The 23486-nt window shown below is 41.0% G+C and overlaps 1 protein-coding gene across 1 annotated transcript in view; it reads left to right on the forward strand.

Moving 5' to 3' along the window:
- Window positions 1–23486, forward strand: part of jph1a (junctophilin 1a) — a 44521-nt gene that overhangs the window by 1608 nt on the left and 19427 nt on the right. The window contains exon 3 of the mRNA XM_033638797.2: window positions 2936–3704. Coding sequence (XP_033494688.1) covers window positions 2936–3704 — 769 coding nt within the window. The remainder of the gene's footprint in view (window positions 1–2935; window positions 3705–23486) is intronic.

Here is a 23486-nt window from a genome sequence, read left to right on the forward strand (position 1 = left end):
GCCCGCAAACACAAGTGCTCGCAAGCAATATCACAGACGGTCCTCTCTGATTATAAAACATCCAAGTCTTTGGGAGATTTGTGAGCATCATCTCCGCTAACGGAGGCCTTATGGTGCAGAGTAAATGCCTCACATATGATGGTTACAGAGGGCCGGGCTTGGGAAATCAGCTGATCCTAGAGGATCTACAGAACATCTGGCTGTCTGACCCTGCAACATCCTGATAACTTGATCTGCAGGGTCACCGATTTGAACTGCAGCGCAGAGCCAGCCTGTTAATCTCACACTGTTTATCCATCTAAATTCCTGCCTGGGCTGGTATATCAATTTTTTTGTAAGATTCTGACCATTATGCCTTATTTAATTGTACTGGTCAATGAGATTCAAGTGCTGGCTTAACAAGCCTTTCTTATTATAAGCATCGGAATTGTAATATGATCCTCTGAAGAAGCTACAGTAGGACAGCACATGCTCATTGGGCTCAGCAGCACCAAATGGGATTAATGAAGTATTCCTCTCATTATGTGACTCATAGCAATTCCCTGTCGTCAGAGACAAACGGATGGTGGTGGATGTGCCTACTGTCGGTGGGGGAGTTATTGGCCGCCCTGAAAATAGGCTCCTCGCTGAGTGATTCACATTCATCCCAAGTGATCCTCAGTATCAGTACCTTAATCAAATCTCTGTGATTGAGTTAGTTATGCTCACAGTCCCAGATCTGAGGGGAAGGAGAGAAAACATTTCATTAGCTGACATACTCCGCACCCTTACAGCAAGGCTCCTCTGTGCTCCCACATGCAACGCTGTTTCAAGGATTTAGTGCTGATATAGAGAATATCTGGCCAACAGAATGCAGAGATAAACCTTCTTGTGACTGTCACCACAAGCACCAAAATAAATCCAAACTCAGTGTAACTGCGACGGTACATTTTACCCTGGTATGACTTAAAAGCATTCCTCAAAATAGGTTAAGCTGTTCAGATATACACATCTTCAAATAATCTGCTGTTATCATCAGTGTGGGTGCAAAAACACCCCCCTTAAGGACTCCGTCATCTGCAGGAGCACTTTAAAATGTTTCCTCAGTTTGTGGAAATCCCACACTGCAGACATTTTCTAAGCTCGTACACTATTTCAATTGATTTAGATAAAAGACAGCCACTTTTTGGAAGCGGGCCTGGTGAGACAAACAGACTGTACACACAGGCAAACACACACACAAGCAGCTTGGGACCACTTTTGATTGTGCTTTATCATACCAGCCGATGCTAGCTGTCTCTTCTTGGAATTGATGGGTAACGGAGAGAGTTACTCACAGAGTGAGGCCTAATTTAATTTGCCCAAATAGTGCTATTAAACGTAAAGTCGCACCATTCTGAGCAACTTTTGTCACCTTACATCTTCCTACCTCTTTACCTGATAAATACAAGACACTGTTTTAGTTTAGAGATGGTAAAAGAGTGTACTACCTAAAATTAAAACACTAAATCACAATAGAAGTGCCATGCCGTTTTTGCGCTGATATTCCTTTTTTAAATATCTGGCGAGAAAACACTTCTTGTCTTGTATATTTATATATTTTGCCAGATACTTAATACTCTATTGTTCTAAAACTGGGCCCAGTGAGTGACCCTGACCCGGGGAACCCACTGGTTATTCTGGTTGTTACTGGTTTTGAACATTAGATTGTGGTTACTGTAATTTGAAGCATTCCCTGGCACAAGAATTTCCTTCAGGATAGATAAAGTTCTATTGAACGGAATTGGATTGAATTTTTTAATACTGTGCAGGGTCCCCACGGTCATGGAATGCCACAGTCTAATTTTCCAGGCCTGGAAAAGTCATGGAATTAGTAAAATCCTTGAAAGTTTCAGAAAAGTCATGGAATTTGTTGTGTGTAATGAAATCAATTGTTCCAGTAATCTTCCATTAGTAACCTTCCATGTAATGTACTGTAACAGTAATTTATTGTCTGTAGCTCTTCATAAAATCTATGTTTCTGTGGATGATGTTGTGTTTACAATCACGTCCGTTTCCTCTTTTTCTCCCCAAACTCCACCTTCCTGTCGGTGTATGCCACCTAGCTGGTATTATGTTTGAAAAGAGTTTGAATCTGATGTGCTACAAAAATGTTGCAACAGTGTGATTCAACATGTAGGCTCATGAATCCCAAAGTTTCTATACCTATGTCCCACTAATCCTTTTAATTGTGCTGCATTTGTGATGTGGAACAATTGACAGGGTGTCACTCAGAGCGCCAGTGCGCACTTTGGTTACCTTTTAACTGCTCTGAAAGTAGACCATGGTAGTTCGAAGGTACAGAGCATTCTTTTTCCCCAAAGGAAATGACCAGTGTGCCAACCAAACTCTCGGCTGTCACTTCCCCACTTTGGGGGCTCTGCAATACAGTATAATTACCATTTGGAGAAAAGTGCACTGTGCAGTTCTGTTCTTATTATACATTATGAAAGGTCATGGAAATTTTATTGTAGGTCCTTGAAAAGTCATGAGAAGTTTTGAAATTTTGTAGAAACACTGACTGTGTGACAGTGTTTCATCCTATTTAGTAGCGGTTCCCAACATTGGGGTTAGAAACCCTCCAGTGGGTCACAGGATGAACCTGAGGGGCCTCAGGATGACTGACAGAAAAGAAGACAAAACAAACGTCTACTGCACAAAATAATGTATTTTCCTCTGAGCTAAATGCTTTTAATGAAGAACCAGATAGTCTGACCTCTAAAAGTATTAACACAAAACAGTTTGAGAAAGAAAACTCACTCTTTGGTGGCACTAGTCACAACTTATACACATGTGCAACATGTGATGAGAAGTCACATGCACATAATGCCTCATTCAAAGAGGCCTTGAGGTGAAAAGGTTGGTGTAAACAGTTGTTGTGACTAATCTCATTCACTCCTGTCTGCTGCTTCCTCAGGTACCTATCAAGGCCAGTGGATGGGTGGGATGCGACATGGCTACGGCGTGCGTCAGAGTGTTCCCTATGGCATGGCTACTGTTATCCGCTCTCCTCTCCGCACGTCTCTGGCCTCCCTGCGCTCTGAGCAGAGCAACGGCACAGTGCTCCAGGACCTCTCCTCCCCTGCAGACACACCAACAGGCAGTCGCGGCGGCTTCGTCCTTAACTTCCACTCAGACAGCGAGGTCGTCACCGGCAAGAAGAAGGGCCTGTTCCGCCGAGGTTCACTCTTCGGCAGCCTCCGGCAGTTGCGCAAGTCTGACTCTCGGACCTCTATCTCAAGCAAGCGCAGCTCCGCACGCAGTGATGCTGCCATGAGCCGCATCAGCTCCAGTGATGCCAACTCTACCATATCCATTGGAGATGGCGAGCTGCCGGATGAGGACCTACCTCTAGAGGACCATGTGGATGCCACCACGACCGAGACGTACATGGGCGAGTGGAAGAACGACAAGCGCAATGGATTTGGTGTTTCAGAGAGATCCAACGGGATGAAGTATGAGGGAGAGTGGCTTAACAACAAGCGCCATGGTTACGGGTGCACAGTTTTCCCAGATGGCACCAAAGAAGAAGGGAAGTACAAAAATAACGTGCTGGTGCGTGGAATAAGGAAGCAGTTGATTCCTCTTAAGAACCCCAAAACCAAAGAGAAGGTAGATCGGGCCGTGGAGGCGGCACAGAGGGCTGCAGCCATCGCCAGGAGTAAAGTGGAAATAGCAGCTTCCAGGTAATGTGTTCATTCATGCTTCATGTGTATGTGCATGTGGGTGTTTACTGTGTAAACACAAGAGAGACAGGGTAAACATCCTCAGGAGTCTATTGTCGCCATTGAAAAGTCAGAGCAGTGGCCTGTTTGAGAGATATCTCCGGGTCTGATTGAAGGCCCCGTCTTGTGTAAGTGGAGTCCCATGACAACAGCCCCGACCTTTATACATCATCAACAGTCAAGGCTTTTGTGTAGCCGGTGTGATCATCCCTGGAAAAGGTTCTGTTTCTATTCTCTGCCCATATCTTTCATTCCCAGGCTGAGGGGTCAGGCATCTTGTGTGTGTGAGAGAGAGATTTGTGCGCCTGCGAGTTTATGCGTGTGAGCAGTATAGCCATACCTGCGCCCGCGCCAAGTGCGTCTCGTGTGCCCAATAATGATACCTGCTCCTCCTGCCAAGTATTGCTCTGATGTGGCATCTGCTCTTTAACAGGTGGATGAGATGTGACCTTTTCATTTAAAGCCTCCCTCCTACTGGGACACAGTTCAGTGTACGCTGCATCGCTTTGACATCCTCTGGTTTCGTAGCATCAGGGAATCATTAGACTGAAGACAGCGAGGATGTGTACAGGCTGTGAAAAGGTCTCTGTGCAATCACGCCTGTTTTGATTTTTTTTTTTTCCATTGTCTCCAGAGGTGCACAGGAATTTGCATGCATGAAAACATATTAGCATTTTTAATACGCAAAAACAAAGACCAAGTTCATTGTATTTCTGTCTCATGCACACACTCAACACAAAGAAAACACACTCATACTCACACACAAACAATAATTCTGTCAATGAATCAAATAATTTAAAGAAACAATTAACTATAATTCAACTTTAATCGATTCGTCTGCTCAGTTAGTCTTTGAAGAATAAGACTATACTGTACAATACAACTTATTTATTTCCTTGGATAGTGAAGGCATTACCCGCCCTCCTCTGCCTCTGATTGGCTAGTACTAGTTGCCTTCTCTGATTGGGCAAGAGGAGTGATACTGGTTAGGATTATGGTGAGAATGTGAGGGTAAGCCAACCAGAGGAAGAGTGGGGTGGGCCATGCCTTCGCCATCCTAGGAAAAAAAACTCCTGTAGAGTACTTGGGCACAGCATTGCTAAATGCTAATGCTAGCATGCTAACATGTTCATAGTGACAATGCTAACATGCGGATGTTTAGCAGGTAAAATATTTACCATGTTCACCATTTTAGTTTAGCTTGTCAACATGCTAACATTTGCTTATTAGCACTAAAATACTAGTGGACAAATTCGAATTTGACCTGATGACGGCACGAGATGAACTATTAAGGGATCACCAAAGTTATTACCATTCATCCCGCTGTGAACATGAACACATGCTCCAAATTTCATGACAATCCAATCACTAGCTGTTGAGACATTTTACTCAAAATTAGAAATGTCTTCATCATGGTGGCGCTAGAGGAATTGTCAGGGGACCAGCAAAGCTATTTTGATTCATCCTCTGGGAACCATGAATGTTTGCACAAAACTTTGACCTGCTGGGTGGCGCTACAGTAAGAGTCAGGGGATCAACAGAGTCTTTAGGATTCATTCTCTGGGCCAGGCTTGTGCCAATTGGCGAGCGGATCGTATATTGACGACACTGATATTAAGGCAATTTTAACTAACTTACTATCAGAACTAAGATGTTCTAAAATAATCTCTACAATCTGCACCCGACTCTGCATTTAAAGATGTTTCAGGTGAAGCAGCATGTCTTCCCACTGAGCCCAATTTGCTGTCTCTTTTCCATGGATGTGACACTCCGCATCTCAGTTCTCCACGTGTCTGCTCAAGAGTTGTTAACCTTACAGATATGATTCAGATTGGGACATTAAAGATAAGGAAGTAATGTAAAGTGGAACATGATGCTGTAATATTGTTGCACCAAGAGTTTTAAAAGGATGCTGTTGTATGATTAGAGGAGACATTACTATTAGATTTTTTTACATGTTTAAATATTTTACGTAAAATGAAAACAAAATATAAATCTCCTGCTCTGCGTTCTGGTAATGAATATTTTTCGCTTTTCTTTTTTTTTTTTTTTTTTTTGGCATTTCATAGATTAAATGATGAATTGTAAAAATAATTGCCGGACTAATTGATAAAAAAATAATGGTTAGTTGCAGCCCTATTACAGGCCAGTAGCCATCGCCAAATTTGAACAGTGCCAGGTGTGACGCACACAAAAAGCGTGCTAATAAATATCACAAATTATGATGTCATTGGTACCTTTTCCATTTTCTTTTTTTTTTCAATTCTCTTTTTATTAGGATTTTACATGGTTCACATGTTCATTGACATAACATTTCACCATTCTCATCCATTCATCCGTAAATTACAGTTGAATCTCCACAGTATGTCCAAGACTGTATAAATAATATAGAGATGAATGATTGGTCCTTCCACCATATTATAAGGCAATCTGTTGATACAATATAAGAACTAAACTTCGTAGAACAGGAACGCTGGGGTGCACCTTTTGCATTTTCATACATTCCCTGCCTGTCTCCTGACTCACTGCTCACTGCTCACCAGGCAGCATCTCTCATGTGGGGCAGTTTGTATTTTTCATGGCCCAATTTTGAAATATAGGCTGGTTAAACACAGCAATAATCAAGAGTTCACCAAAGTTAAACTCCACACAATGTTAAGATGCAATTTTGCCACCAGACGCAAATGTTTTACTCAACACTTTCCTTGCATTGAACGGGCATGAACGGCAGCCAGATATTCACCAATGTTAATTGTTTCTTCGATGTTGAGTGGCCACATTTAGAAGATATGAACATAGAAACAATTGAGCAACCTTACTCTGGGTACCATGAATATCAGTACAAAAGTAGTTGATGAGATATTTTAGTCATGGCCAAAGTGATGGATGGACCACCAAACTGACACTCCCGTCTTTTGAGCTACGTCACAAGCATAGCTACAAAAATATACGTATATATGTAGCCTGTTTTGAAAGTTTTTTTTGTCTGCTGTTCCGACATTTTTTAGATAGATAGATTTTTAGATATATATTGATAGAATAAAATACACACCCTCAATATTATGAGGACAGTGAACGAATAAGAGTACTTCGACTCAGAGCTGAACCCAGCCATTCAGCAATGCAGTAATAGCAGACTCTATGAATAGCAGGCTTTATTAAAATATCCAGACCTTCTTTTAAAATATAATGATTCCTCTCACGAGCGGGGAGAGGAAATGCTTTATTCTGCAGATTCCAAGGATATAAGCTAAAGATTACATAAGGTGGATTTAACATGCTTAATATTAAAACTCCTGCATACTCCACAGATAAGACCCGTGATATCATGAGTCTGTGTCTGTTACAGTGAAGACCGGTGAGGCTGCAACAAACCCACTGGGAAAAGAGAAAAATGGATAATGTGCTGAAAGAAAAAGCCATCAGATCTCCTCTTTAGCAGGAAACAATTTACGGCGGAAGGATACACATGACCTGATGCATAGTGCTAAAGCAGCAACAGTAAAAGCATTCAAGCTGATGCAAAGTGTTTATGGCAGCGAACAAGGTCCCCTGTACTGTAGTAAGTAATCAAATTACTGCCTGGTACGCGCCGCTCCATCATGTGCTGCTGGAAATCTGAAAACAAGCCCTTCCGTTCCCCTGACTGAAATCTTTTTAAGACTGTATTTGTGTTATAAACAGCCAGAATGGCAGACTGTGACGGCTGTGTGTAAGCACGTTATGTAAGTCTCATTATACAGTGCATGGCAAAAAAGATGCACTCGTATCGATCCAGTTCTAGTCACGTGACTCTCTGTCTTTGAATGTGGAGCGTACCCAGTGGATCCACAGGGAGGGGAGGGGGCCGGTGGGAGAGACAGAAAGAGGAGAAATGGATTGAAGGGAGCGAGGCCAGGGGATAAATGGTGATTGGATAAGATGGGGGATGCAGCGACTCTGCTGAGGAGGAGGTTTCTGAGGAGGCCGGAGTGGGCAGAAATGAACAGAAAGCAGAATTTAAAAAGGGCACAGAGGGGGCACATCCATCCCTCCCCCTGTGTATTACTGTACAGAAGAGCCATCCCATCAGCCTCTGGAGTGGAGCTGATGACCTCATGCTTGTGATTAACCAATCAATAGAGAGCTAGTGCCACGAGGTGGAGTGGAGTTCTGTGACTGTGACCCCCATTCACTGCTGTCGGCCTTATCTATGTAAAATGGACTTCTACACACACACACACACACACACACACACACACACACACACACACACACACACACACACATTCAGTGTGCGCTTGTGTGTGTGTAAGAAAGCTGTGAACTGCGATAAGTGACTGTGCCATTGAACAGTTCACGGTGTCATGATGCTTCTCCCACAAAGCCTTTCTGTTACAGATCAGCAGTTTAGGTATCCTGGGTGGCCCGGTGGTGGTGTGTCAGTATATCCACTGTGTAATCCACTGTAATGGCCTTTGTTACACCTAAACTCGCTGTGTTATCTCACAACAGCAGAAGCGTGTGTGTGTGTGTGTGTGTGTGTGTGTGTGTGTGTGTGTGTGCGGTGTTAAAATGACCGCACAAAGTTAGTTTAAATGTCTGCATAGCTTATTCCGAGGTGAAGTTGATTAAGCACGCCGCCTCTACAACGCAAAGAATGATAAAAATGCTAAAACAAACACAGTGTAAGCCGGTCCGTGCGCCAAGGCCAAGGGTGTGTGTCCATTTGATAGCAGTGTTTGCTCTGCAGGCTCTAGTGAAAGGTTAACCAACACCTAATATGCCGGTCCTCTGCAGCAGGAAAGATATTTATATGGTGCTTATTTTTTCTTCACAGCAATCAGCAAAAAGTTGAGACTAATGATATTCAGGAGTGTTTAGTGTTTGCCATCATCACTTTTTTGCCTCTGCCAGCAAGGCTGTTTTTGGCCCTGTTTAGCTTGTCCTTATGCCACACACACATATATGAATAGATTTACTTTGAATTTGCAAACAGGACAGAGAGGGAGTTGGTTAAGAAATGGGATGGATTTTGGTGGATAAGCTTAGTGTCTTAGGGCTCGAGCTACATCGATTAATTGATTAATTGATTAGTCAATGGGGGAAAAAATGAATCACCAGCTAGTTTGATAATCAGTTAATCATTTCAGTCACTTTTCAAGGAAACATGTTGAACATTTGGTGGTTCTAGTTTCTTAAATGTCAGAATTTACCACTTTTTTTTTTTCATTTATGATAATAGATTATGTATGATGTGGTGGACATTTAATTGGACAAAAGAGGGAACTGGAATTTTACTTTGGGCTCTGGGAAATTTTAAAGAGCATTTTTCACTTTTTTGGCAATTCATAGACTAAATGATTAATTGATTAATTGTGAAAATAATCTGCAGATTAATTGATATTGGAAATAATCGTTAGTTGCAGTCCTAATACAGGCCAGTAGCCATCGCCAAATTTGGGCAGTGTAAGGTGTGACGTACACAGAAAGCTTGTTGTTTGATTAGACAAGACATTACTATGACAGATTTTTTTTTAATGTTTAAATATTTGAAATAAAATGAAAACAAAATATAAATCCCCTGGCAATTTGATCGCCGAAAGACGATTGGAAATTGCTCTTTGCTCCGAGATTTTTTTTATTTTTATTTTTTACTTTTTTTTTGGCATTTCATAAACTAAACTATTAATCGATTAATCGTGAAAATAATCAGCAGATTAATTGATATTGAAAATAATCCATAGTTGTTGCCCTAATACAGGCCAGTAGCCATCACCAAATTTGAGCAGTACCAGGTGAGACACTCACAGAAAGCTTGCTAATAAATATCACGAATCATGATGTCATTGGTCCCTTTTCCATTTTCCTACCTTCCGTGCCTGTCTGCCGACTCACTACGAGCCAGGCAGCATCTATAATGTGGGCCAGTCTGTGTTTATCATGGCTAATTTTGCCTGGTTAAACACAACAAAGTTCACAGAAGTTAAACTCCACTTGATGTTAAGATTGAATGAAAGTGAACAGCAGCCAAATATTCACCAATATTAAGTGCGCATGTTTGACCATGTTCTCATACATAATTGCTTTTTTTTTGGATGTTGAGTGAAACTAATATAGCTAATTATATTTTGCGAAATTAGAACTGTTTGCTATATATGAGGAAAATTAACTGTCATGATAACCATCATTGTGAAATCACTGTGGCAGAGCTAATTATATGATTCTGAGTCCTTGAATATGTTTCAGTACAGAAGTACAGAAAATTTTGAATGACAGAAAAAAAATTTCTCAAGCAGAATAATTTATTTAATGTCTGACCCAACATAGGAAGCCAGCAACTGTACATGTTAGTAGTAAAACATTAGGTGCACATGTGCGGGTGTATCCATGTCGTCTGTCTCTCTCTCACACACACCTCCAATCACTCACAGGCACACAGACTATCTATATGCTTTCACCTAATCAGAACTCACCTCTCTCCATACAGGAACACCTCACACACACACACACACACACACACGCACAAGACAAACACATACAGTGCGAGTGCATGCCATGCAGTGTGCGCTACTCTGCTAGTGTGTCAGCAGTGAGTACTGACTAAATAAGGCAAGGCATCAGTTGGCTTATCAGCACCAGCCAGGAATATATACCCATCCCACCACTGATATAGCATCCCGCCATCTCACTCACACTATCATCTCTCCTAAATGTCTGTTTGTGTGTGTGTGTGTGTGTGTGTGTGTGTGTGTGTGCGTGAATAGGAGGGAAAGATTTAAAGAGAATGGGAGAAACTGTGCATTTGGATGTGAAAGTTGAGATGAGGTTGCCATCATTTGGCAAGAGAACAAAGCAAGTGTGTGCGGTGTGTGCGGTGTGTTTGTGTGTGTGGTGCGTTTGTATCCAGGGGTGTTTGTTTATCGCCTGCTGTGTGATGACCTCAGTCACTCACCACCTGCCCTTTTTGGAGAGAGTTATAGATCAGCCTGTGTTTCAACATGCGAACAAAATAATCCCAACCCACAGTACATCATGTAAGATTCCATCCTGGCTGTCCTCGACGGGGATGACTTCTTCTTGCTCCAAATAGGGGCAGAGGTGCAGTTGGGTTAAATGTTTCTGTGTCTGTGCATGTGTGTGTATGACATCCGTGCCGGTGCCACCTCTTGTTATGAAGTGGCGCCGCACACCTTTCAAAAGTATGTCAAGTTTGTCCCTTTTATGAAGTGACAAAATGTACAGTAGCAATAAGGCACGAAGCGTACAGTAACTGTAACTGTGGGCCGGCCGTCTGAATCACGAGTCAGAGTAAGCCACATCATACAGTATATTTATCCCTGGACTTGTCTAATATTTATGGCGATGCAATGGTGTGAGGTAACACAACAGTTATTGCTGACAGAATCAAATGGTCACGCACCAATACGCACACACACACACACACACACAAGAAATAGCCGGCCTCAGATTATCTGTATCAGTACCTTTAATGACCGGCGTCACTGCCAGCTTGTACATACGAAAGAGCTATAAATAATGTAGCTGATGCAATGGCGCATGCACCGCGACTTAGTCAAGCATTTTTCAAACGACCCACAGTGAAATCAAATTACAGAGTGTAATGTAATCTTATTCTTAACTTATCATTTAGGAAAGTTAGAGTTAGCAGCTTGAAAGATGTCAGTGGATGGAGCCATGGACGCAGTTTAAAGGGTGGCTTTGGCATTTTTCAGCCTGGACCCTATTTTCTCATGTTGTTGTGTGTGAGTGACTAATGGGAACGGCAGTTTTTGAAATTGGTTCAGTATTGAGCGAGAGCGCTGCAGCTGACAGCAGGGAAACTGGCTGCAATGTAACCACCTGGGGCAATTGCGCAATGTCAATTTACGTCTACTAAAAGTGTTTGTTTTTGCCACTGACAGGCTCAGATTATTATTCTAAGTGTCTTAACAACATCATAGAAATGATCCTTTTTTGTTAGAGTGAGATTCTTTTTTGTTTAAGTAGAAACAGCCCCGACATCTCCAACCACCAGACTCCATTCAAAAAACAGTAATTTTATCATCCTAAAACTAGTCTCGCCACCAGACAATCAGAGATCTCCTCCTTCTGATAGTCTGGGGACACTCCTTTCTAAAGTGTGTTTAACACACCAGCGAAAACGGCCGGCAACAAAGCAACGCCTCTTGCATTTTTGAAAAGGACACGCCCTCCCGGAAATGTGCACTCCTCCTTTTCTCGTCTGCAAGGACACAAACACACAGAGAGCTTGAAAATGGATGCCGAGAGATTAAACTCCGTTTTATCAAACGTGTGCTCAGTCCACAAGGTTGTGGAAATGAAGGACTTACAGTGACTTGAGCCATTTTGTACCGCTACACGTGTTTCTAGTGGGACTATGTTTACGAGCACAAGAGTTCAGCGAGCCACCGAAGGACCGCCCTGCGGATTTACTATTGGTTCTGCAACGTAGGGAGTTTTTTTAAACTCTGAAATTGTATCCGCCCATCTAAACACAAAATCAGGGAGAAAGTCATCAGTCTTTAGTTAAGCAAAGCGTCTAAAGACTGACTTGTGAGTCTATCCTAAAACACACTTCATTCAAAGATGACAGAAACAAAATTTTACTCACAAAAATTGTCTTGGTTTGTCTTTCCACTGTCCAACAATCACCAACTCTGCTTTGGTTGAAATTAACCCTTTATATTCACCCAGTTAGATGTGAAAATATGCTGGCTCCATACAGGCTCAAATTACTCATTATTTGAATGGAGTCTGATGTGTTTGATGATAGCGATTCTGGGGTTGTTTCTGGCTTAAAAAGAAAGATCTTACTTGTTCACAAAAATGTCTTCCTCTGTAGGGATCCTTTCAATAATGCTGTCAGACACTTCAAATAACAATCTTAGACTGTCAGTGGCAAAAACAAACACTTTTAATGGGTGTAAATTGATGACATATGATTTCTCAGAGTAGTTACATTACAGCCTTTTTCTGGATCAATTTCAAAAATTGTTCTTCCCGTAAATGACTTGGAAACAAAAACATTGGGAATAAAGGTCCAGGTTGAAAAAGCTACCCTTACGTAGCGATATAAGGAAAAGCTGATGTTACCATAAGCTATTACGGCTGCATAATAGAGATATTTTCACATTACTATTCAATATTTTATGACCTTTATGAACAATAACAAAATAACCAATATTATGTTCAAGGTAATGAATGTTGTTTCACTGTTGTGCAGTATGCCAAATTCTTAATATGCCTAAAACAAAAAACTATATTAACTTAGTTTCTTGAATTTTAGCCTTACTTACAACATGAACATGGCTGTTGGGGTGATAACGTTTAATCAATCGATCAATCATTTACCAGTGACATGTGATCCTATCAGCTTCTTTTACTTTTGCACTGTAGCTTAGTCCTTTTTTGCATCCTCTTACGTTGTTTGCAGCTGCTTTGTGATTGGTTCTGGTAACCCATGGTTTCTGGTTGTCAAATGATTTAACTGTCCACACAATCCGGCCTCAACAAGACCGCCGTATGGTTGCATCTCCCGAACACGGCACCACTGTCTGTCTTATTGGTCTGTCCCAAACTGTGGAAGCAGCCATTACATTCATTGTTCCCACGTTGACGTTAGCATTTAGCTTACAGCAGCACTGTGCCAAAGTACAGCCTCACAGAGCCAACAGCGTGGCTGCAGACTACACTAGTCTTGTCATTTCATTATTGCACAGCCCTGCCTGTAATCATTCAAGACTCAAAACACAAAGAAGATTTAAAACAAGAGATGATACCAGATGTTTACCAGACAGAGGAGAGCAGATATGTGCCCACCAAGAAGCTCACTGCAGTCTAATAAAGGTTAATTCCTCATTGAAGGGACAAAACACTACATCACTTAGAATATATGACTAAAGCAGGGAGTCTGGTGTCTGCTGCTCCTGATACACAATATGATGCCGTGCTACATCCCAGTAAATAGGACTGATGTAGAGAGAAGAAAATCAAGCGTTTTCAGAGTGAAAGTAAAAAGCTGTTTTTCTCTCTGTTCCTTTCTTAATATTTCTCCTCCCTGGTGGGAGACAGTCAGAGGGCGAGAGGAGAGAATTTTGGCAGAAATCAATCCTCGGCCTGCAGGTCCAGCAGCAAGAGTTTACACCGAAAGAGAAGGTTTGATAAGGGAGAGAATGTGCGAGGAATCTATATTTTAGGCTGGGATAGGCTACATTTCGTGACTGACACTGTACAGTATGGAAGCTTGGGGGAGCAGAGGAGAATGTGAGTGGAGCGCTAGCAGTGGTGATAGGATTGGGTTTCACCAACATGCCTTTTACACTGGCTGTGGCTTGTAATCGCTCTGAGAATGGCACATATTTCTGCAGCTTCTCAAGAAAGAGTGGGATGAGTCAGGCAGGCAGGCGGGCAGGCGGGCAGAGGGGGGAGTCATGTGGAGTCCAAGGCTGCTATAAAGAGGTTAACCCATGTAGTGGTTCACCTGCAACCATTAAAAATTTAAAAGTACTTCTTGTACTTGTACAGATGGTTTACCCACTCCTCCATTTCCCTTTATAATCTTTCCTTTTCCTACAAGACTGTACTCCCTCCATTTATTAACAGCGCATGTGGTTGTGTCTGCTTTTCTCTGTGTTAATTGTGTATGTAACAGCGGTTAATGAGAGTCAGCGGAGTGAGCGAGATGTTGTATTAGACACACTGTGATCTGAGATGTACAGAAATAATGAGTGCAGGCAAATGGTGTTTCTGTTCAGTAAGCTTGATCTCCAGGGATTTCCCTCTGTGTGTGTGTGTGTGTGTGTGTGTGTGTGTGTGTCCATGTGTACGCCCCGTCCTCCTGAGATTTCCTGATGACGCGACAAGATATGCAAAAATCCCAAATGTCACTGTGCAACTGTGTCTGACTCTGCGCACCTGTTCAAGAGCTGTTTACATTATTTAACACTGGCACAAATATCAGTTCTCAAACACGTGTGCAACATGTTAGGATCAATGGTTTCTGTTGATGAGGTGGATCCAGATAAAAGCCATTGATTTACGAGTCCATAACAATTACATTATAATGAGTTGTGGGCTTTGTTAAAGGTGCTGCAGCTCGATATCAGGAAGAAATCCTTAATAAGTGTCAGTTCAGTGTATATTATGTGCTGGACCTGCTCCAGAGGCGCCATCACTGAGAGGGAAAAACCTGTTCACTCCTCAAAATAGCGTCCGCAGCATGTAGACTGTGACAGTTTCTTTAAATAGATATCCACTGGAGAGGCATGTTTATGTTATTTCATTTTATATATATTCTTATTTTGTGTCCATATATGGCATATATTATACATGTGGGTGGTTGATATTTTGGCTGTCCATTCATATCATTTAGAGCCATTAGTCGACTAGTAACCCACATGTTTATGATATTAATGTAATTATTAAATGATATATTTTGGGCGGGGCAACACAATGGTTTGAGTTGAAGGTGTGAGAAAGAATAGTATCAGTAACATTGTTAACACTGTGCTACATTACAGAGAAATACAAAACCGTACTAATGAACCTTCATTAATATAGGCCTATATTTTATCTACAAGTGCACGTCACACACTGAGCGAGCCGCCTGTTAATGACGCTGTGGGCTAATGGGCATGTAGCTACTTCCATGTTTCAGATGATACGTCATGTTTGTAGTCGACCAATGAAGATGAGTTTACATATCACCTTGGGTTCATCCTTCACCTTCTCAAAATGATCCCACACTTTGGATTTCCTGCCCGACATGTTATTAACTAGCCTGTGGAATAACCGCAGGTACCAGCCCTGGAAATTAACCTGACTCCTGTCTGACTGCTGAGTGTGGCCACTTCCTGTGTCTGTCCTTTCAAGTTAAATTCCCACATGGTCATATAGGTTTTGATTTATTTTGACAAGATGCTACTCCCAATAGTTTCCCTTTTTTGTTTTTTGTTTTCGGCGACTTAGCGACCATTGAAATCTTGCCGACTAATGACCTCTCTAGTCGACTAATGTTTGGTAGACTGTTAGGGGGCAGCTCTAGACTATTGTAATTGGGCTGCAAGTATCAGTCTATTTTCCAGACAATTTCCAGAAGTCAACAACCCAAAGATATTCAGTTTACAGTGGTAGAGGATTCATGTAACCATTCACAATTGAGAAGCTGAAAACAGAGAATTTGGGCTTTTTTTCAAGTGGCTTAAAACTATTCCAGTAATAACGTTTTTGCAAATGTATTTTTGCCGAATGACAGACTTGATTTATAGTTGCAACACTAATCGGTTTCTGTTTGAAAGTGTGTGTGTAGATAAAATGAAAAATGCTTTTTATGCAGAAAATAAAACAAAAAATCAACATTATCCATCACATTGAGGACAAACCCTAAAATAGAATGCTGCCATAAATCACCTTTAGATGCACAATATTGTCAGCAATAGCCATATAAACAGCTACATAAGTGTGACTGGAATAGCAAAATCTGTAGACACATTTCTGTTATCTCCCAGAGTATATTCTCATATTATCCAACCCTTTTAATATCCACAGTCAACAGACAAGAAATACCACCCGAAATGTCTTTTAAATGCACAAATAAAGACCGGCAGCAACAACAGATTCAGCCGTAATAGTTGCCATCTGCTTATGTGAGGCATAAAGTCAGTCTGTCATTTCCGCTTGTGTTGCCTGAAGCAACTCTTAAAATCCGTTCGTTATTTATTTTATTTTTTTCTACCTGCTTCCGCAGCCGTGTGTCTTTAACCTCTGGATACTAATGTGCCCCGCTAAATCTGTTCAGCCACTCTGATTGGCTAGCTAGGCCGCTTTCGCTCCAGATGTTCACGGATTGGATTATGGAATTATCACTTCTCTTGTTGATTCAGAGTATTGCTTTTCCACACTGGATCCCTCCATGAAGCATGCAACCGCTCTTGAAGGCACATGCGTGGAGGATACTGTATGTGTGGACGTGCGTGTTTGTGATGCGTTTGTACACGTCGGTCTGTTTTGCTGCAACAAGACACTGGATTTTATTCTTGTAATGATGCTGGACTTGACCCATATATAGTTAGCAGTTGCAGTCTGTGATAGTGAGATATTATTATATTAAAAAAAATGTCATAATAGCTGACTTTTTATGTCACTATCAGTCACATGTCTTCCATTAAGCTCATGAAATAGCCATAAAGATAGATAGTACAAAGATTGCATCACAATTTTTTCAGCTGTGGGCAGATGTAACCTAACGCTAATGCTCCTTTTGGCTTTGCACTGAGGAGGAAATTGATGGTTGTGTGTGTATGATTGTGTGAGTGCGTGTGTGTGTGCAGACAGTGGGGTGAATGGTGGCAGGAGATTGGAGGAGCGAGCACAGACCATAATTAAAACTATTCCTTAAGCTCAAGTGGTTGCCAGGCAATGTGACCTTTACTCGCACAGGTTCAGCTTCGGATGTTGAGCCTCGTAGTTAAATGAGACACACCACCACGGGGCTGTTTGTGTGTGTGTGTGCGCCTGTGTGTGCTTGTGTTCAGCCAGATTGTAAACCTTTTGCAGCATGCTCACTTTGCTTAGCACACTTGAATGTATCACATTTTAAAAGACATTATTTTTTTTGTTTGTGTGTGTTTTGTGTGTGTGCATTTACAAGATTGTACCCATACAGTAGGCTGTAGTGTGGGTTTGTTCATTTGCAAATTCATTAATACAGGCCAGATGCCTGGTTGGACAGCTTGCTCAAGTGTCTCTGTTGGTTGCCATGGTTACTGCCTCACCGCCATCATCATCGTGTCAGCCATTTGTTGATTTTCTTTATGAAGTAGTGGAGTGAAGAGGCGTTGTGAGTTTAGTGTTGTGTTTATTCATCCTTTAAGGCTCGAACAGCGCATCTGGTTCCATTAGGAGATTTACAAAAGATTTATGGACTGTTATTACAGATACAGCACCACCAAGTCACCTCAGTGTGTCCTTTATTCACACCGATTCCCAGTGGGTCTCATTATAACACGTCTCACTAATGGTCCTTTTCAACTTCTCATGCAGATTTGATGTGTGTGTGTGTGTGTGTGTGTGCATTAGAGTGTCATTTGCATCAGAGGCAGCTCATTTTTCTTAGGTGCAGGTCAAAAGCTTTTGCATGTATTCATGTTTGCATGTGTATATGTTGTAGGTGGGGAACGTTTGCATAGTCGTATGACAACATGTCTTGATTTGCATCAGCGAAGCCCTGTGTGTGTGTGTGTGTGTGTCTTTGGGTGCAGTGTGTGTGCAAGTGTGAGGCAGTGTAGCCCCTGGTTAAGTTACTTAAATGTTTGACTCCTTGACTCCTCGGGTAACAACAGATTGTGAGTGTGAAAACGGACAGATGCTGCCTGACAGCAGCACAGATAATGGAGATCAGATCCCAAGATTCATAAATGAGTGATGTCTTTTTTAAATTCCGTGTTTTCCTCCATTTAATTTCAGAGCGGAAACAATTAGTCAGTGCATCAATCAGTCAGTCGACAGAATATGAACCACACTTTTGATTATCAATACACTGTTTCCAGGCAAGCAAAACCTCTAATATTTCCATGTGTTGTCATTTTGTCTTTAGGCTCCGGGAAATTTTATAGCAATGCACCAATCCGACTTTTCCCTCCCGACACCAAATCATAATCATTTATGATAAGTAACACAGGGTCAGGGAATGCTGTGGTGTTAAGACTGAGTCAGCACTTCACTGTGACTCAACAAATGTAGCTGGGGCACTCAGTTTTATAATGATATTAACAAAGAGACTGTAATTGATGTGGTTTGCTGAATGAGGATTTGGCAACTCTAATATTTCATAGATGGAGCCATTAAGTGATAAATTACAGAAATAATTGCTGGTGAAAATAATAGTTGCAACCCTGCTATCAATCCACTATGAACATTATTCCATGACTGAAACTGCCATTAATTATTTGAACTGCTGATTTCTTATATTAGTTACTACATAAGAAAGATCTAGAGGCACACAAGGTGAACTCAGTCCTGGTGCTTTAAGATGCAGTTCTCCAACACTGTAATGAGGTGTCCTTTATTTTTTTTTTCCACTTTTAATAACGGGTCCAACCAAGGTTTCATTTATTTCCAAGTGTTTTTCTTGCTGGTGAATTTAAAAATGAGCTTTGTTTGGATAATATTAAGGCTTAAAAAGCACTTCTGGGGTTGCGTTGGCTTGATTTACTGGTGTCTCAGTTAGAGCTGTACCCGAATATTCAACTATTCAGATATTTGTTTATTGAGTAGGTATTTGGTTTTCAGTTATAGATATTTATTTTATTTTTTTGCATATTGTATAGCAGTGGTTCCCAACTGGTGGGTCGCAGTTCAAAAGTGGGTCACGGGTCCATTCTGAATCAACACACTTTATTTTTAAGTACAGTGAATATCCAGCAAAGAGCTTTTATTCTGAAGGGCCGTTTCCTGCTATAGAGTGAGTGGCTAATGAACAGCTACTTGACAGAGACAGCAAACTAGCTCAACGACATGGCCAAATATAAGTATGATGCTGATTTAACTGTGTGGACCTTGAACTAGGCCTAATGACTAAGGAGAAATCTGGACCCTGTGGCTGGACCAGTTGGGGACCACTGTTGTATAGGATGGTGTATGCAAGTGCTGAGAAATGACAATAAACAAATAATAAAATATAAATCTTATAAATATCAATCTAAAACGTTAAATTTGTTGGACCTAGCGTGCTGCTTCTGCGCTTCTGCACTTCTGTAACAAGCACTGGTTCAGATTCGTAGTGTATTATTATGAGCATTCAGGCAGCTCTATGATTTATCCATGATAAGAAAAATAGTCACAAGCCGTCACAAAGAGTGTGTGATATTGAATCTCATTCAGTGTAAGCCCTCGGAATTGCAAACACGCATAAAAAAACACCAAACCTTTTTTTTTAATTAACAGATAAACAAATAACAGTACAAAGAATAAATACTGCTGAAAATCTGGAGCCCAAAAATGGTACACGGTACAGTCTTGGTTTTAATAGTTGCCGTTTCCACCTCAGGATTCAGGTAAACAAAGATTATAGTGAGAGTAAAATCAAATCCAAGCTTCACAACATCACAGATACTACATCCCTATTTTTCCGCGGTGTATGGTTTGACCACCATCGACCCCCTCCCCCCTTGTGTCATTATCTGTATCAGCTGTGGCCATGTTTCACCAGCAGTGTTGACACAAAGCGCACAGAGCTGAGGTCTGAATCCTTGCCACTGCCCTTCACCAAAACCAGAGGGATCATCTCAGCAAGGCATTCTGTGTCACTCTCTCAACACGCCAGTGAGGACTCGTATCAGAAGTCAGAGGAGAGCACATCAGACCTTCAAACATAACAGAGCTCTAAACATGTACCACACTAAACACGTGCACAGTATTTATTATAATACAGTCATGTCTCAGAAGCACCTATACACATTCACACACTGAAACCCTGATTCAGCAGAGGCATACATACACACATACCTGTAACTGTGTGTTTTTGGATGGAGCCCAGGTGAAGTCTCAGTGGAGGGTTCAGTGCGGAGCTCCTGAGTAGAGAACACCAGTGGGAGATTAGGCCTGTTTGTAATCCACAGCCAAAAATGTCAGTAGAGTTTGGGGATTTTTTTTTCTTTTTCTGTTTAATCAAAACAGATTCGACTCATTCTTCTTCCCAGAAATAAAGTCTGGTCGGGAGCTGAATTTCAATCTGTCTCTACCTGCCAGTTCACTTCATGAGTATCATGAGTAAACACATTTTTGGGGTAAATAAAAATGGATTCTGAATCTTTTAAGTCATAAAGCTATACATCAAAAATTACTCCAAGAAATTGCATCATTAAATTAATATTAAATAATAAGTATTCGCTTTTTGGGCCAAGAGACAACTGTCATGCCTGTGTGCTAAATATGACGCTAGGAGGCACTAGCTTAGCCAACAGATTATTAGCCTAGTTTAGAAAGACTTTAAGCAGGAGGAAACCACTAACCTGGCTCTGTCTTTGGGTTTTTGTACAGATAATACAAAAAGAGATATAATTTTTTACTTAGTGAACTTTAGAGGTGCTGGTAGGTAGATTTGTTAACTGGTCAGACACAGCCAAGCTAGCTGTTAGCTTCTGCACCCAGAAGCTAAGCTAACCACCTGCTGGCTGTATGCTAGTTTCATCTGTTTTTTGAAAACACATTTATTTATTATTTTTTTTTACGTATAACAGATTGATTTACCATTAAGGTAGACACAATAACAACATTAGGGTGAAGTCAGGTAATGTGGGATATTGGGTTTTACATCTTGGCCTCTTTACATATTAGCAGCTAATCACCAAACATGTTATTGCATTGTTAGGCTACTATAAATGTCCTTTACGTAAAATAGTCATTTTAATTTGGTCTGAGATAACTAGGATGTTCAGAGCAAAGATTCAAAACATCACTGGTCCCCGATTTTCTCGTTTTGGTATAATAAAAGGGCTGCAGCTAAAACAATAGGAGCAGTGGTTCCCAACTGGTGGGTTGTGGTCCAGAAGTGGGTTGCGGGTTCATTCTGAATGGACCGCAAGTGACTCATGAACATGGCAAGTTTGTAAAAACACTCTATTTTGAAGTACAGTGAATTTTAGGCACAGGCCTTTTATTTTGAATTGCAGTTTCCCGCTGTGGAACGAGTAACTAAGGGACAGCTAGCCTACTTGACAGAGACAGTAAACAAGCTCAATGACATGGCCAAACGCAAGTATGATGCTGAATATATTAAATTATGTGGACCTTGAACTAAGAAGAAATCTGGACACCATGGCTGGACCAGTTGGGAACCACTGGTATAGAGTGCCTCAGGAATGAGCCCTAAAATGAGCCCTGGATGAGTTAGCATTTTACCATTCAAAGCTCCCTTGTCTCAAAGTCAATGGGTTTTTTGAATGGCTTTTTGGTTAGATAACTGAAATAAGTTATGTGGTTAACGCAAGCTAAGGAGGCTTAAAACATAAGATACTTAGGTAAATACCCCACTCGAAAACTTTGAAGCTTCTGAGTGTCTTAAAAAAAGGCGTTTGCTAACAAGTGGCTAAATGAGACTACAGAACATCATGGTGAGCCGTGCCAAATACAGCTTCACAGTCTTGTTATGATGGTGACGTTCGGTCATGCGACCTCAGTGTCATTTGTTTATAACCTAACCTATAACGTTAGCTTTTATTGGTGACGATTGCATTAAGTCTTCAATAGTCACGAAAGTGGTAGTCATTTGTTAAGATTATCTCACTGAACAAACCATGTAAGTATCATAAACTTTTGTTTGCCACGCAGATCATTTTTAGCAATAATTCAAAATTCAATGGAAAAATCCCATAAGCTTTTTTGACAAGAGAACCAGAGCAAAGTTTTGAGTTGGCCTACAGAAAAACATCATCCCTGGAACACTTTGTAACAGTGAAGGTTGTAGGTTGTTGCGTTTTATTAACTGTCTGATTTAAAATCAGAATATTTTCACAAAGCATTTTACTTTTTATGGGAAAGGGTTTTGAGTGAGTACTTACTGCACTCAGTTTGACTATTGTGTGCCACCCACATTTACAGTGTATTTGTCACTTAGAAAATATTAAAGATGATGCAGTGAGTCCATGTCAGCTACGATAGTCCAGAATTGGCCATCATTGTTACATGCACACAGGCAGACATGCACGTCCATTGTAGATGACATGGCACCAAGGATACAGACAGCAAAGTAATTAGTAATAGCCAAAGGTTGCATTAACGATTAATGACTGAACTGATAAATGGATTTACCGTTTAAAACAAAAAAAATGTGACTTCCCATTTTACCTGACCAGCTGTCCCATTTCACCTGAATGTGATCGCACTGAAGTCGTGGTCCTTGATGTGTTTGAGGGTCAAAAGTTTCTAAAGTATTTGACTTTGCAACATATTTTCTTCATAGAATAAAGTATTACTCAAGGTAGTCTTCGGAATTGTTGGTGGTTTTCTTGGTAACCTACCAAAGATTGTCCCAAATTACACTACAACTTCACCCTACATGACTATAATAAAACTATAATGACAGAGTAGTTAAGGTAGTGCATCAGATCCATTAGATTATCACAGTTAGCATATATACACAAAAGTCTCCTTATGTAACTCTCTTTCTGAATCTTTTCCTTTGAGCTATTTAATACAGTGCCATACATTTAGTAAAGATGATTGTTTTCCTCCAGGGAGTGTCTGGATGTAATGATCAGCGTGTCTTTTCTTTGTATCCTTTCCTTTTACAATCTGACAGGTCTATTCATTTCCCCACTCATTGTCCTATTTCCCTTCACCCTGCCATGTGCTTTCATCCTTGCAAGTGTTTTTCATATTGTTGCGCCATGTACATTATTCAAGTGCTTTTTTTTTTTTTTTTGCTTCTGCAGTGCTCTATGTACTTGTGTTTGCATATGCCATTGAACAAACCTTGCATGTTTAATGCACTCCTTATTCAGAAAGCATATTATTCTGCCGTTTTTGTATTTTGGGGAGGTATATTTCTATGTTTACTGAAAAGAGTACCAGGATATGTAAAGGAGAAAGAAGGGGAATGAGCCCAGAGCCCCAGCGTGCCAAACCACCAGGGCGTCCTGAGAGCTAAAACGCTTCGAGTACAGTACACAGCCATGCCCAAATATTCTCATTATACAGCACCATAGCTCTCTCTGTCCAGGATAAAGTTAGCCTATCTCATAA

Source organism: Epinephelus lanceolatus, chromosome 20 (genome assembly GCF_041903045.1).
Source record: "Epinephelus lanceolatus isolate andai-2023 chromosome 20, ASM4190304v1, whole genome shotgun sequence".
In the NCBI taxonomy this organism is placed as follows: Eukaryota; Metazoa; Chordata; class Actinopteri; order Perciformes; family Serranidae; genus Epinephelus; species Epinephelus lanceolatus.